The sequence below is a fragment of the Chenopodium quinoa genome, unplaced genomic scaffold, assembly GCF_001683475.1.
Source record: "Chenopodium quinoa cultivar QQ74 unplaced genomic scaffold, ASM168347v1, whole genome shotgun sequence".
NCBI lineage: Eukaryota > Viridiplantae > Streptophyta > Magnoliopsida > Caryophyllales > Amaranthaceae > Chenopodium > Chenopodium quinoa.
In genome coordinates, this window is record NW_018744239.1 from 9,952,776 (window position 1) to 9,966,476 (window position 13,701).

At 38.7% G+C, this 13,701-nt stretch overlaps 1 protein-coding gene and 1 pseudogene across 1 annotated transcript; both read right to left on the reverse strand.

Moving 5' to 3' along the window:
* Positions 1–934: 934 nt before the first annotated feature.
* LOC110694480 (diaminopimelate epimerase, chloroplastic-like) lies at positions 935–7,025 on the reverse strand. The gene is given in 10 exon segments (XM_021871655.1): positions 935–1,390; positions 1,559–1,631; positions 1,810–1,870; positions 2,992–3,076; positions 3,243–3,267; positions 3,269–3,420; positions 4,705–4,762; positions 5,693–5,763; positions 6,239–6,406; positions 6,524–7,025. Coding segments are annotated over 10 exon segments (1,089 nt in total). The 5' UTR covers positions 6,803–7,025; the 3' UTR covers positions 935–1,273.
* An 89-nt stretch (positions 7,026–7,114) lies between these two features.
* LOC110694377 lies at positions 7,115–13,262 on the reverse strand (annotated as a pseudogene).
* Between the last annotated feature and the right edge of the window lie 439 nt (positions 13,263–13,701).

Consider the following 13,701-nt stretch of genomic DNA (forward strand, 5'->3'; position numbering starts at 1 on the left):
AAACACATTTTATATATTAAATATCTATAATTGTATAAGAGTAAAAATTATAAAAAGTTGATATTGTGAAAGTATTTTATGAGACGAATCTAAGATCTCACATTACTATATTTTACTTAACGTATAAATTATATTATATGGTCAAACAAGAGTGATGAATAAAGTCCCATTGTTACAATATTATTAGAACAACGGAAGTATTGACTCAGAAGTGTTAACCTTTTACTGATATTAGGTCCGAAGTTTTAAATTTGGTTAATAGCGAGAATTGTTAGGTTCATAATGGTAATGGATAATTTGTTTATAAATCATACTCGTAACTTTCTAATTACCAAATAAATACCCCTCCATTCATAAGAGAAGATTGAGGGAGGAATTAACTTTCAATCTACTTGTCACATAATATTGCTTATCAGCTGAGTATGTAGTGTACTGTATAGTTTAAGACGTTTAGCTCCATTACTTACATATGATGAAGGCATTAAATTGAGTCATTAAGTAATTGTAGGCAAAGGTGCGAAGCTGTCGGGAAAAAAATAATAATAATAATGTAGGCAACATGGGCTAAGGTGCAGAAGTTGGTACAATGCATACAAAATTTCTCATTTTTATTGTTAACTTTAAAGATAATGCTATATGTAGTCGTAAGGGTTACAAATAAGCATTTAATAACTTTTCTTATTTGGTATAAGTTTAAGAATGCATAATAAAATCACGCACAAATCAGTGTAATAAATGAATATATTTCATTAAAACTTTCCTCTTTTAGCTTCTTATTAGACTATGTATAGCATTTTCCTAACTTTAATAATTGTATTTGTATGGTGATAGGCAAAAGGTGTGATCTGTATTCAAATTAACATATCATCAATTCAATGTTTTTATGTGATTTTGATGCAGCTATGAAAATAATAAATGGATGGATTTATTCAGATGGTCCAAGAGGAAGAACAGAGGTTTGGTTTTTATGAATTCATTACTGTTTACAATCTCCAGTTCATACAAATAATTCCAACACCAAAGAGGATTATAATTTACAAATAATTTAACCTAGCAAGTAACAATCCCGATGCCTTGAATCAACTTTTCCTAAGATGAAAAACCACGTTTGCTACAAAGTGATACAAAAATGAGTCTACGAGCTGATGCACTTGCATCAACTACGGTTAGTTCATACCAAAATAATCGAATAACAATCAATCCCGCCTTTCAAAAACTTGATAGAAGAGCAGAAAATTGGCACAGTAAAAGCTGAAGGATGCTTCAAAGGAAACTATAGTGGTACTGATCCATAGAACACTACTTCAGCTGGGCCTGTCATGTATATACGGTTATCTTCCTCCCTCCATTCAATCTCCAATGGCCCTCCAGGAAGGTCAACAGTGCAATTCTAACCCCCCAAAATAAAAATAAATAAAATAAATAAATATTAAATGACAGTAGCAACATCAAACAGTATAGGCAATGAAGAAACGGAAAGCAATTCAAAGAGGAATATGAACATTGTTTGGCTATCAGGGAGCATCACAAAAAACATGAAATACTAAGCAGTACTCACCCTCTCAGATCGACCCTCAAGCACTGCAGCAACGACAACTGCACAAGCTCCTGTTCCACAGGCTAAAGTAGCGTCCTGCACAAGTGCACAACCAAGTAATTGGAGTCAACAAGGATAAGGAACAGCCCAACTAATATAAGTACATGTATATAAATATATGAAGTAATTTTGAAAAAGGGAAAGAAAGATACATTCTATAATTTTGTACTCTTGAAAATAAGTATTAAAAAAGACTTCCAAATAAAATCGAACCTGCACCACGTTCCCATACACGCATCTTCAGGTGTGACCGAGAAAAAACTTGAATTAACTCTGCAAGATCAATACAGTTTTCAGGAAAATTCATGATCCTTAAGCTGTCAATGAAAGAGCCTTTCAATAAGAATCAGTGTATGATTTACTTTTCCAAAATTAAAAAGAGATAATAAGTTCAGAGATCCATAATACCACAATTCATGACCAGTACATCATAATTCAGAAACTGGTATAATAAATATGTAGTAGTTATACCTACATCCCCCCCCCCCCCCACCCCCCACCCCCCTCCCAGAATAAAAAAATATATATAATAATAGTCTGCATTTCGCACAAGTAAATTTATCTTACCTAATGAAAGAATAAATCAAGAAAGAACACAGACTGCACTTCAATAGAGCCTTTTTTGAGATAAACGGAAAGATTCAAAGGTATCAAATTGCCAATGGATAAATTCAGACAGTCTGGTGTATCTATACTTCTATATGTTCCACAGGAATGTGTAATAGTGTATTAATCAGAAAGGCAAAAGCAACATCATGTTAAAGTAAATATATATCCACATGCAAGATCCCACATCTTGGACTTCAGACAGCCAGAAATATAGATTGCCGATTGGTATGATATGTTTTACGTTCATTGAGTTCAGGAACATACATACATACAGATACATCCATACAGGTGAAAGAATCATTCACCAGATTGTTCAAAGAGTCACTGATTGATCCCATTATGTTAATATGCAAAATTATTTTGGGGGGGGGGGATTTCTGCTAGCCATCTATGCTTTAAATGACTTCAGGGAAAAATTAACAGAAGAGAAGAAGCATAATGACAGCATATGGAAAAAAATTAATGAATGTCCAAATATGGAAATATTTTTTTTTTTTTTTTGGGGGGGTGGGGGGTGTTGTTGAAGACTAACTAAGTATGGATACATCTTTTTTTAAAACAAATAAGGCACAAGCTTTCAGAATCATTAACTACTTGTTCCAGTTCAGATTGGATAAGCAATGGATGATATCATAAACTCTTCTGGCACACAAAAAATGCCTCTAATGTCAAAATATTCTTGAGAAGATAAGAGTATTCTAATTATCAGGGAAACATGGGAGATTAAAAACTGACCAGTGTTATTTTTTACATCACGTCATCATTTATCAAAATTAAAAACTGACCAGTGTTAGTTCGAGCTGGAAACACATCATGGTGCTCAAATTTCGGTCCAATGTCAGCCAATTGTATTTGATCAACCACCAGATTCTGTTTGGTCACGAAATCAGCAAAATTTCAGACTCTGAACTTTCAGCTAATCATGAAATAACATATTCTATTTGTTGAACCTCTTCTACAGATTAGAATCTAGCAGTATCAGCCTACAGAATCCCTAATCAAAGGATGTCATTAAACAAGACGAACGAAATTATACCTGCTCTCCTTTTCTACCAAAAGTAACAGTGTGGATTCCCCATGCTGACACAGGTGACGCTCCAGGTTTCTCCATCAACCACTAGATCTGATTTAACAACAGAAGATTCCTTGTTTGCAGGCAGTTTTGTAGGTACATCAGCTGCTCTAAGCACTGGTTCACCCATATCGACTTTAACCTGACACGCACAAAACAATGTCGTAAAATGGATAAGGTACCAGCCTATAAGTAGAAACACGGACTTTTGTCTTTAAAATGTTATCCAAAAATCATACTCCCACTATCCCATAATTAAGTGCCTGTATTTCTTATTGGGTGTCAGTTTGGCTCATGTCATGGGATGTGACAAAGTTTTACTAAGGGAAAATCACCTGCGTTGATTTGGGCATGTAAGATGGAGACCCGAGGGATCACCGGTTCGAAGAGTGGAAGAGTGGGACCATGGAGGGGTTAAACGAGGGAGAGGGAGACCGAAAATGACTTGGTTGGAAGGAGTTAGGAAGGATATGAAGTATATGGATTTGCATATGGATGAAGCATTGGATTGTAAGGGATGGAGGAGGAAGATTTTTGTGGATGACTATACGGAATAATCAAATTTGGTTCATGTAGCAGAACCCCACTTATGGGATTAAGGCTTTGATTGATTGATTGATTTCTTATTGGGTGTCCCAAAATTAAGTGCTTATATCTATTTTTAGTTTTTGTATAATTACCTACATACCCCCACTTTATATACCTTTTAATCTACTAAACTTCCTTATATACCCTTTAAATTTGGTGCCCACATGCACTACTCGCATAAACCAAAAAATAAATTAGATGTACTTTCATTATTATATTCACTAAAAAACAAAGTACAATGCTCTTTGTAACTATTCCCAATGTACTTACACACATGATATTATACTTTCTTCACTTTCCTTAATTTTTGTGAAATATACGGGCATTTCCCCACTAATGGGATTAAGGCTGTGATTGATTGATTGGAAACGGGCACTTAATTATGGGACGGAGGAAGTAATACTTTGTACTCTTTCCATGATTCCATCCTACTAAGATTGCCCCAAATTCATGGTTGTCCGGCTTGTCCCATTGAGATTACCCTGTTACTTAAATGATATAATTTCCTCCTCTAACAACCCATGTGCAACTACATAAAGGCAAAAAAAGCATCCCGCATTCTTAGAAATGAACCAACTCTTATATGAGAGAATTATGGGGTATGGGGCAATTATAGTATGACAAAGGCAGTGATTGCCAAAAGAGAGCAAGAATATATGCAATCAACTTTTTACACTACTTTTTGCTGTGTGCAGTCCAACAGTCGTACAGATAAGGCTATAGGAGGGGAAAAACAGTGGTTTAAAATACGCGGTGAAGTTTAAGCTGCAAAGGCAACCATATAATAATACAGATACCCTATAAAACAACAAAAGGGGCTAGAGGCTAAAATATGTACCTTTCCATCATCTTGAATCTCAGGTACAATCAAACCAGCACCAGTATGGACGGTGAAACTGAACAGCATAGCATAGAACACGACACATAGTTAGTTGGGGAGGCAGAATAAAGATCAAACTGATTTTTGATAGACAAGAGTTTCGGCAACCACAAAAGAGAACACAATGAGCTGTCCTTAAATTAATGGCTTCTGTATCCCCCCCCCAGTCTTTCCCCTCACTAGGGAAAAGAAAAAAGGAAAGATGTCTATTCAAATTCTGCAGAAGAAAGTCCATGAATTATGAACCCAAATTGTTCTATATCTTCCTTGCGCAATGAAGAAAGAGTCTAAGCACCATTTCTTTCAAAACTTTTTCTTTTTCAAAGATAATCAGCTGATGACTCGTCATAGTAAAACTGTTTTTTTAAAAAGTGTTGGAGATGCCTTTTCATCCCTAACAAATGCTTTAGGCATACAAGACATAACTTGGTCAATTTTTTAGTATTTGAATTTGAACTGGTTGCTTTTTTTTTTTTTTTTTTTTTTGGGATGGTTATACTATGAAAATTAATTAACGAGTTGAATATTATTTAAGGAGCAAACCAATTCTAAAATCTCACAAAGCCAATAGGAAATATACATGATTTTATATAGGATATGTTGCAGCCAATGAAAAGTTCAACAACTAAAAGGCATTATCATTAGAAAAATATTTACAATTCAACATATACATGAAATAAAGATCTACATGCACAGGGAGGGGAGGGCTTGATGGTGTAAAACGTTAAGTGTCTATCTTCAGTCAAGTGTCATTGCAGTTCCAAGCTCAGATTAGGTGGGAATATAGAAACCTAGCTATAGTTCTCTATCAATGCTTCGACAGGTCAAGCATTTTTCAACACTAACAGCTAGTCATTACAAATAGGTAAAGTTATAAGGCGAGAAAGAAAAGCCATTAATCATTTAAGGGAGTTAGAAGATAATGATTAAGTCGAAAGGCATTTGCCTGTGTTTTCCTTGTAAGTTCTCGAGCTCGGCAATGAACCTAGCAAAGCATCTCACTCCATTACCGCACATCTATTAAAAAATAAAAAAAAATAAATAAATAATAAAAAAAAATTAAAAATTAAAAAATAAAAAAAAATAAAAAATAAAATAAAAAATAAAAATTAATTCAGTAAAAGACCAGTTAAGAAGTACTAAAAAACATTTACTTTTAAAAAAATTACTTAAAAAAAATTACACTTGATTGAAGCAACTACGACAGGTAATCATAACAATATATCCAATCAATTAAGAAATGCTGCTCATGTTTCATCAACAAGAGAATCAATAATTTTTATAGATGACCTCTATTGCAAAGTTTATACTTAAACACATTGTCGTTGTAATTGGTAACAGTAGTTTCAACAAAAAAGAAAGTAGACTTGAAGCCCACAAAAAACGGTCGAATACAATCACATAAATAAGATCCAAACTTCAAAATGAAAACTCACATTTCATCCTCATCAAACTGGTACAAGAAGTATACTGTTCACAAAGATATACACACCTCAGGCTCACTTCCATCAGAATTGAAAATCCTCATAGTATAATCAGTGCCATTAGTTCCAGGCATTGCAAAGATCACACCATCAGCACCCACTCCAAAATTCCGATCACATAGCTTCACTGCTTGTTCAGGGGTTACCTTGGGCTTAGTTGAGTCTCTACTATCAACCTACTCAGTACAAACAAACTAGGTAAATGGCCGAAAAGTTAAACAAGAAAATTCCACAACAACAGAAATTATAAGACAAATAATTCAATTCAATCAATATCTGGGGACATTGCTTACCAATATAAAGTCATTGCCGAGTCCATGGTACTTGACAAAATGAAGAAATCCACTCTCTTTCCGGTCTAAAAAAGAGGCTCTCTCCTGAGTTTGAGGGGCCATTGACACAGCCACAACTTGAAAACTACGACGTCCTTCACAAGATTTATTCAAAGTCAAATTGTTCCTTAAAAAAGAACAATGTCGGGACTGAACCAAAGTGGACAGGCAACTTCGAGAACTTGAGTACAATGATGAGGAAGAAGAGACTGAAATCGAGCTTGTAGTAGTGGCTGCCATTTAACCTGTAAGCTACCATATCATTTGGTTTAAAATTAGCTCTTTTATTCATCCAATACAGCATATAAAAGTAGTAAGAAATACCTAATCACATGTCGTATACATTATCAGTTCACAATAAACAACCATACTAATTTAGACCATCGGACTATACTCTAAACGGATACAAATGTTCAAAACTGTTATCTCCTAAAATTAACACAACCCAGTAAAAGTCCAACATTTTACAAGAAGAAATTGAGCATTATGCTCCAAATTATAGATGGGATACTTGTACAAGACAATTAACAGAGAACCAATTTGTGAACAGAATTCATTGAAGATGGGATACTTTTATTCATTAGAATAATCAATTCTTTACATGGAATTTTAAATTGGAAAAACCCAATGTTTGACAAGTATAAAACATATTAAAATATGAACGTTGTTATAAGCTTTCATTAATTCGGTAATTATAATCAATTGTTCAATAATCTAACTCACAAAAAACCTAAAATGATTATACAGACAATTAAATTTGATTAATGTTGAAACCCATTCCTGCTCATTTCATCAAAGAAGTACTTGCAAGCATCCATATTTCCTGCCCGGTGCAAGGAATCAGCACAGGCCCATAACTACTTATGCTCGCAGGAAGGCCAAAAAGAATTCTCCAGCAACTTGATTCTGAGGTGGAATTCTGTTATGAGGTTGTTAGTGGGTTTTGGGGTAATGTAGTAATTTTGGGAATTAGTTTGTTATTCCTTCTTAGCTGTAGAAGTTTGTTAGCGAACGGATTATAAAGAGGAGGATGGTAGGAGGTGGGGATTATCCAGAAAGTTGTAGTAAGAAGTTTTGGAGAGATTCCTTCCTCTCGAAAGAAGGAGAGTTGTATTGTTGATTACACTAATTAACAATACATCATATCATCTGTTTGGCTATCTTCCCTCTATTGTGCTTGTGTGTTTTCTCTGTTTTGATCTCAGATTCTAGCAAAGTGGTATCAGACCCGTCACGATCCTCGCCAGAGAAGACATGGCTCGCCTGACTCATGGTCAACGTCTGGATTTGCTGGAGAAGAAGATTGCTGAGGTGCCTACACGTGTAGCACAGGAGATCACTACGGCACTAGGCACTGGCGGCGTTCAAAACGGACCTCATTGCTCAGCTCGCTGCTGGGCAGGAGAAATTTAGATCAGAGAATCGCAAGTCAATGTTGAATGGGCCACCGCATCAGTGGGACAACCCATTCTCCGCGCAACCGCATCTGGACCACGGTGAAGGTGGTTTCCATGGAGGGCAGTCGAATAAGAAATTGCGGAAGCTCGACTTACCTCTCTTTGACGGTACTAAACCAGATGGTTGGATCCGAGCAATTCTTCCATTTCTACCGACTCAGCGAGGAGGATCAATTGGAAGCCGCCGTCGTTGCACTTGATGGTGACGCGCTGCTTTGTTATCAATGGGAGCACTGTCTTCATCCGTTGCTGACGTGGGACGCACTGAAGAAGTTGATACTCCGGTGATTCAGGACCACCGCGCATGAGCAGTGGCTAGCCCACCAGCAGACCGGCACGGTGGCCGAATTTCGACGCCGCTTCATTGAGCTGCTAGCTCCGATTGATGGGGTGGCAGAGGAAATTGCAAAGGGGCAATATATAAATGGCTTGAAGGAGGAAATACGGGTCGAGGTTCGAATCTTAGATCCGGTTACTTTGGACCAGGCCATGGAGCTATGGATGCGGGTTGAAAAATTGAAGCTCAGCCGAAGGCCCAAATCAAGTGGAAGCTTACCAACTTGGAAAACCCCATACCCGAATTACCGATATAGCCCACACTCTACCACCCAATATAATCCGACCCTAACCACGAACCCAAACCTAAACACTACCAACCAGCCTAACCCAAACCGAACCACCTACAACAACCAAAAAAACTCCAGTGGAATAAAGAAGTTGATGGAGAAGGAAGTAAAGCAGAAACAGGAACAAGGATTATGTTTCCGATGCGATGAGAAGTGGAATATTAACCATCGTTGTCGTCGCCGGGAGCTTAGTGTGTTGCTCAGCGTCGTTGATGACGACGAGGAGGAGAACGGCGACACCGGTGAGTTCGCGGCTGTCGAAATCACTAAACCCACACCACCACCGATAACCTTATCTCTTGAACCTAGCGCAGAAGTTTCTTTAAGTTCCGTGATGGGCATTACCAGCCCGAAAACCATGCGCATGGTGGGTACCATCAATGGGAGCAAGGTAATAGTGATAGTGAACCCAAGAGCTAATCATAATTTCATCTCCGCCGTGGCGGCGCGCCAATTGCAGGTGCCGATCACTGATCCGAAGAGTTTTGGTGTTACCTTGGGAACCGGGGAAGCAATTCAGGGAGAAGGGTTGAGCAAGGGGATGTTATTGGAGCTTCAAGGGGTCTCAATCATCGAGGATTTCCTTGTACTACCGCTGGGAAATTCGGATGTAATATTAGGCATCCAATGGGTCGAGAAATTGGGTACCATAGCTTCCAATTGGAAGACCCAGACCTTGAAATTTCAGGTTGGGGGTGACGGGGTGACATGGTGACATTAAAAGGAGACCCGCAATTGGAGAGGACTTGCGTTTCTCTGAAGGCAATGGTGAAAACCTTACACAGAGGAGGACATGGAGCTCTGCTGGAAGGACAGCAGGAGAATGAGTCTCAAATTCCAGCTGCACTCAAACCCCTCACTGACTAGTTCCGGCAGGTGCCACATGGACTACCCCTTCCCAGGGAGATTGAGTGGGACAAACTCCATTAGTGTGCGTCCATATCGGTACCCAGAAGGACGAGATTGAAAAGTTGGTGCAGGACATGTTGCAAGCAGGGATCATACAACCTTCTACCAGTGCCTACTCCAGTCCGGTTCTTTTGGTCAAGAAGGACGGTTCATGGAGATGTGTCGATTATAGGCCACTTAATAAAGAGACGGTTCCTGACAAATTTCCAATACCGGTGATCGAAGAGTTACTAGATGAACTCCACGGTGCAAGGGTATTCACTAAACTGGACCTCAAATCAGGTTACCACCAAATTCGAGTGTGAAATTGGAAAGGAGAGGGTGGCATATCTTGGGCATGTCATCACAGCTTTGGGGGTGGAATGCTTCAAAGATTCAAGCTATGATCGATTGGCCTGTACCCTTGAATCTCAAGGAACTCCGAGGTTTCTTAGGCCTCATTGGTTATTACAGAAAATTCATTCAAGGGTATGCCATGATTGCACAGCCCTTGACTGACAGCTCAGGAATGTTGGGGGTGGACGGCTGAAGCAACACAAGCCTTTGAGACCTTAAGAAGAGCGATGACCAGGGCACCAATTCTGGCTATGCCTAACTTCTCACTGTCTTTTGTTGTCGAAACTGATGCATCAGGATATGGGTTGTAGCAGTGTTATTACAGGGCATTCACCCTATAGCCTATTACAGCAAGGTTTTGGGCATACAAGCCAGGGCAAAGCCAATATACGAGAAGGAATTGATGGCGATTGTATTTGCCATAGAAAAATGGCGGCACTACTTGTTGGGAAGACAATTCACAGTGCGCACTGACTAAAAAAGCTTAAAATTTTTGCTGGAGTAGAGGGAGGTAGGGCATGCTTATCAAAAGTGGGTGAGTAAGTTGCTAGGCTACGCTTTTGACATACATTACAATCCTGCTAAGAAGGTGGCTGATGCCCTGTCACGACAACAACACCCAGAAGTGGAATATGCTGCTATGGTTACTGCTTGTGGAGTTGGAATTTGTCAAGTCCTTTATTGATGAGGATGTGGGGTTACAGAAACTGATTTCTCAATTGCACGGTGGGGACTTAGTTTTAGTTCCTAAATGGTTTTCTCTGGAAAATGGTGTGTTGAAGTACAAAGGACGGGTGGTCATTCCTAACAAATCTGAGCTCATTGCTCGCTTGCTTAGAGAGTATCACGATTCTCCGGTAGGTGGACATGCTGGAGATTTAAAGACATCAACGTCTAGCAGCGGAGTATTGGTTGGGCATGAGGAAGGACGTGGCAAGTTATGTCAAGCAATGCCATGTGTATCAGCAAAATAAAGCTTGAACGCTCTCTCCCTTGGGTTTGCTACAGTCGCTGCCCATTCCGAATAAGGTGTGGGAGGACATATACATGGACTTCATTGAAGGCTTACCTAAGTCTTCGGGATGGGATTCAATTTTGGTAGTTGTTGATCGACTCACGAAGTATGGGCATTTCATTCCCTTAAAACATCCCTATACAGCTCAGGGGGTTGCCCAATGTTTCATGAAGGAGATAGTTCGGCTCCATGGAATACCCTCCTCCATTGTTTCAGATTGAGACAAAATTTTCCTTAGTGTGTTCTGGTCCGAATTGTTTAAGCTCCAGGGCACTCACTTGAGAAGAAGCACAACTTATCATCCCGAGACAAATGGTCAAACGGAGGTACCCAACAAAGGAGTGGAATCATATCTTCGTTGCTTTGTGAATGGGAAGCCTAAGAGTTGGGCCTCATGGTTGCCATGGGCTGAATATTGGTACAATACGGAATTCCACACTGCCACTAATTGTACACCCTTATGGAAGAGACCCTCCCCATCTAGTGCGGTTCACACCTGGAAGCACGAATGTGTCTGCTTTAGAAGATCAATTACTGGAAAGAGATGCTATCTTGGATGAGCTAAAATTCCACTTGACTCGGGCCCAGTGTTATATGAAGCACTATGAGGATAAGAGTAGGAGAGATGGGCAATTTCAGGAAGGGGACATGGTGTACCTGAAACTTCAGCCATACAGACAACAGTCCCGGGCAAAGAGAAAGAATGAGAAGCTCTCTCCACGATTTTATGGCCCCTACACAAGTGGTGCAAAGGGTTGGTAAGGTAGCATACAGGCTGCAGCTACCAAATTCTGCCAAAATACATCCGGTATTTCACATCTCCCAGCTCAAGAAGGTTGTGGGAACAGGACACCATCCCATCCATCTCCCTGCTCAGCTAACTTCAGACATGGTGCTTGAAGTTGCACCAGAATCAGTGCTTGGGGTTAGGACTTCTCAGCAGGCGACAGAGGTTCTAATCAAATGGAAAGGGCTGCAAGATTTTGAGTCCACTTGGGAGCACTTTGATGAGATTGATTGCAGGTTTCCCTCCTTCCACCTTCAGGACAAGCTGAAAGTTTGGGAAGGGGGTATTGCAAGGAATCAGTCCTGACCCATAATTACTTATGCTCGCAGGAAGGCCAAAAAGAATTCTCCAGCAACTTGATGCTGAGGTGGAATTCTGTTATGAGGTTGTTAGTGGGTTTTGGGGTAATGTAGTAATTTTGGGAATTAGTTTGTTATTCTTTCTTAGCTGTAGAAGTTTGTTAGCAAACGGATTATAAAGAGGAGGATGGTAGGAGGTGGGGATAGTCCAGAAAGTTTTAGTAAGAAGTTTTGATGAGATTCCTTCCTCTCGAAAGAAGGAGAGTTGTATTGTTGATTACACTAATTAACAATACATCATATCATCAGTTTGGCTATCTTCCCTCTATTGTGCTTGTGTGTTTTCTCTGTTTTGATCTCAGATTCTAGCACCCGGCTCAAACCATCCATCAAGGAAGTGTAGTGGAGAGAGGATCGATTTATTCCAGCTTCCCTCATATGATTGAAAAGATAAAGCACAGCAAATGGCTTATCAGGTAAATGATTAGGGTGTCAAGTAAATGATTATCAGCCACCATTTCTTGATAAACCCAATCAATTAACCTTTATTGGTTTATTTTAAGAAGGCAAACCAAAATTGCATTGTAGGAATGCTTGAATGGGCAGTAGTTGAATGTCTATGACCTAATGAATCTTTCAACAATTGTTCTTCGCAATCCTAATTCACGACAACTACCAATCAAAATATTAAATGTTCTAGCAGTAATCTGGTAACCCTTCTCAGTCATTTCATCAACTAATCGCCACATTGCTTTAGACACCTCAGCAGCTGCAAAAATTTTCATTAGCAGATGGTATGCATTCAGCAGACGCCTCTAGTATTTCTGCTCACTAGACCATTCAAAAAACTTATAAGCCAATTTGGCACACAAAGTCCTATTTAATAGTTTACAATCTTCAAGAAGACTTCTCTAAAAAGAAGGCCTGAAAAAACTTGAGATTACAGTTACCCTGAAATCGGCTATTGTCGTCATCCTCTCTACTTGCTCTATCACTAAACCCAGATCAAAATCCGAACTTTTCCCGAATTCCCTAATCAGTTTTTCAATAGGGATAAACCCTTTGCTAGGATCATCCTCACCACAATCTAACTACAATTACAAAACACACGCGATACAGAACGTAAAAATGGGCCAGGTTGCAAAACCCTTTAACAAAATTGAGCAACAGAGTTGACAATCAACAAGATTCAACAAATGGGAAGATCCCATTATCTCCATATATTCACAAAACCTAACAAATTCGAGAAACCCAGAAACAGATTTGAACATTCTAGTAAGTAGTTCACCAATTGCAATGTTCCCATTAAAATTAATAACCCCTAATTTATAAATGTAAAGCCATCCTCAAAAATCAAAATTAAAGTAAACCAATATTCTAATCAAATCAAACTAAAATCAGAAGCTTTCAAGCACCAATCATCACGAAGAGGGTTTAGGGTTTAAGATACTTACAATGTAAGAGGATGTTAAGGGTTTTGTAGCTTTCAAATTGGATAGAGAGAGAAAGTATCAGAGAAAGATTACTAATGAATCAATTTCCGAAAGGGTTAAAAAAAAAAGGAAATTTCTAAATTACCGTCAGCAAAATACACTTTTTTTTGAAATTACCACTACAAAAATTTACCACCCCTTTAATTAAAAAACCAATTAAATTCCCAAATTTTACGCGCGTGCCCCTCGACAGTAAGATTTGTAAGCTTCATGGTTG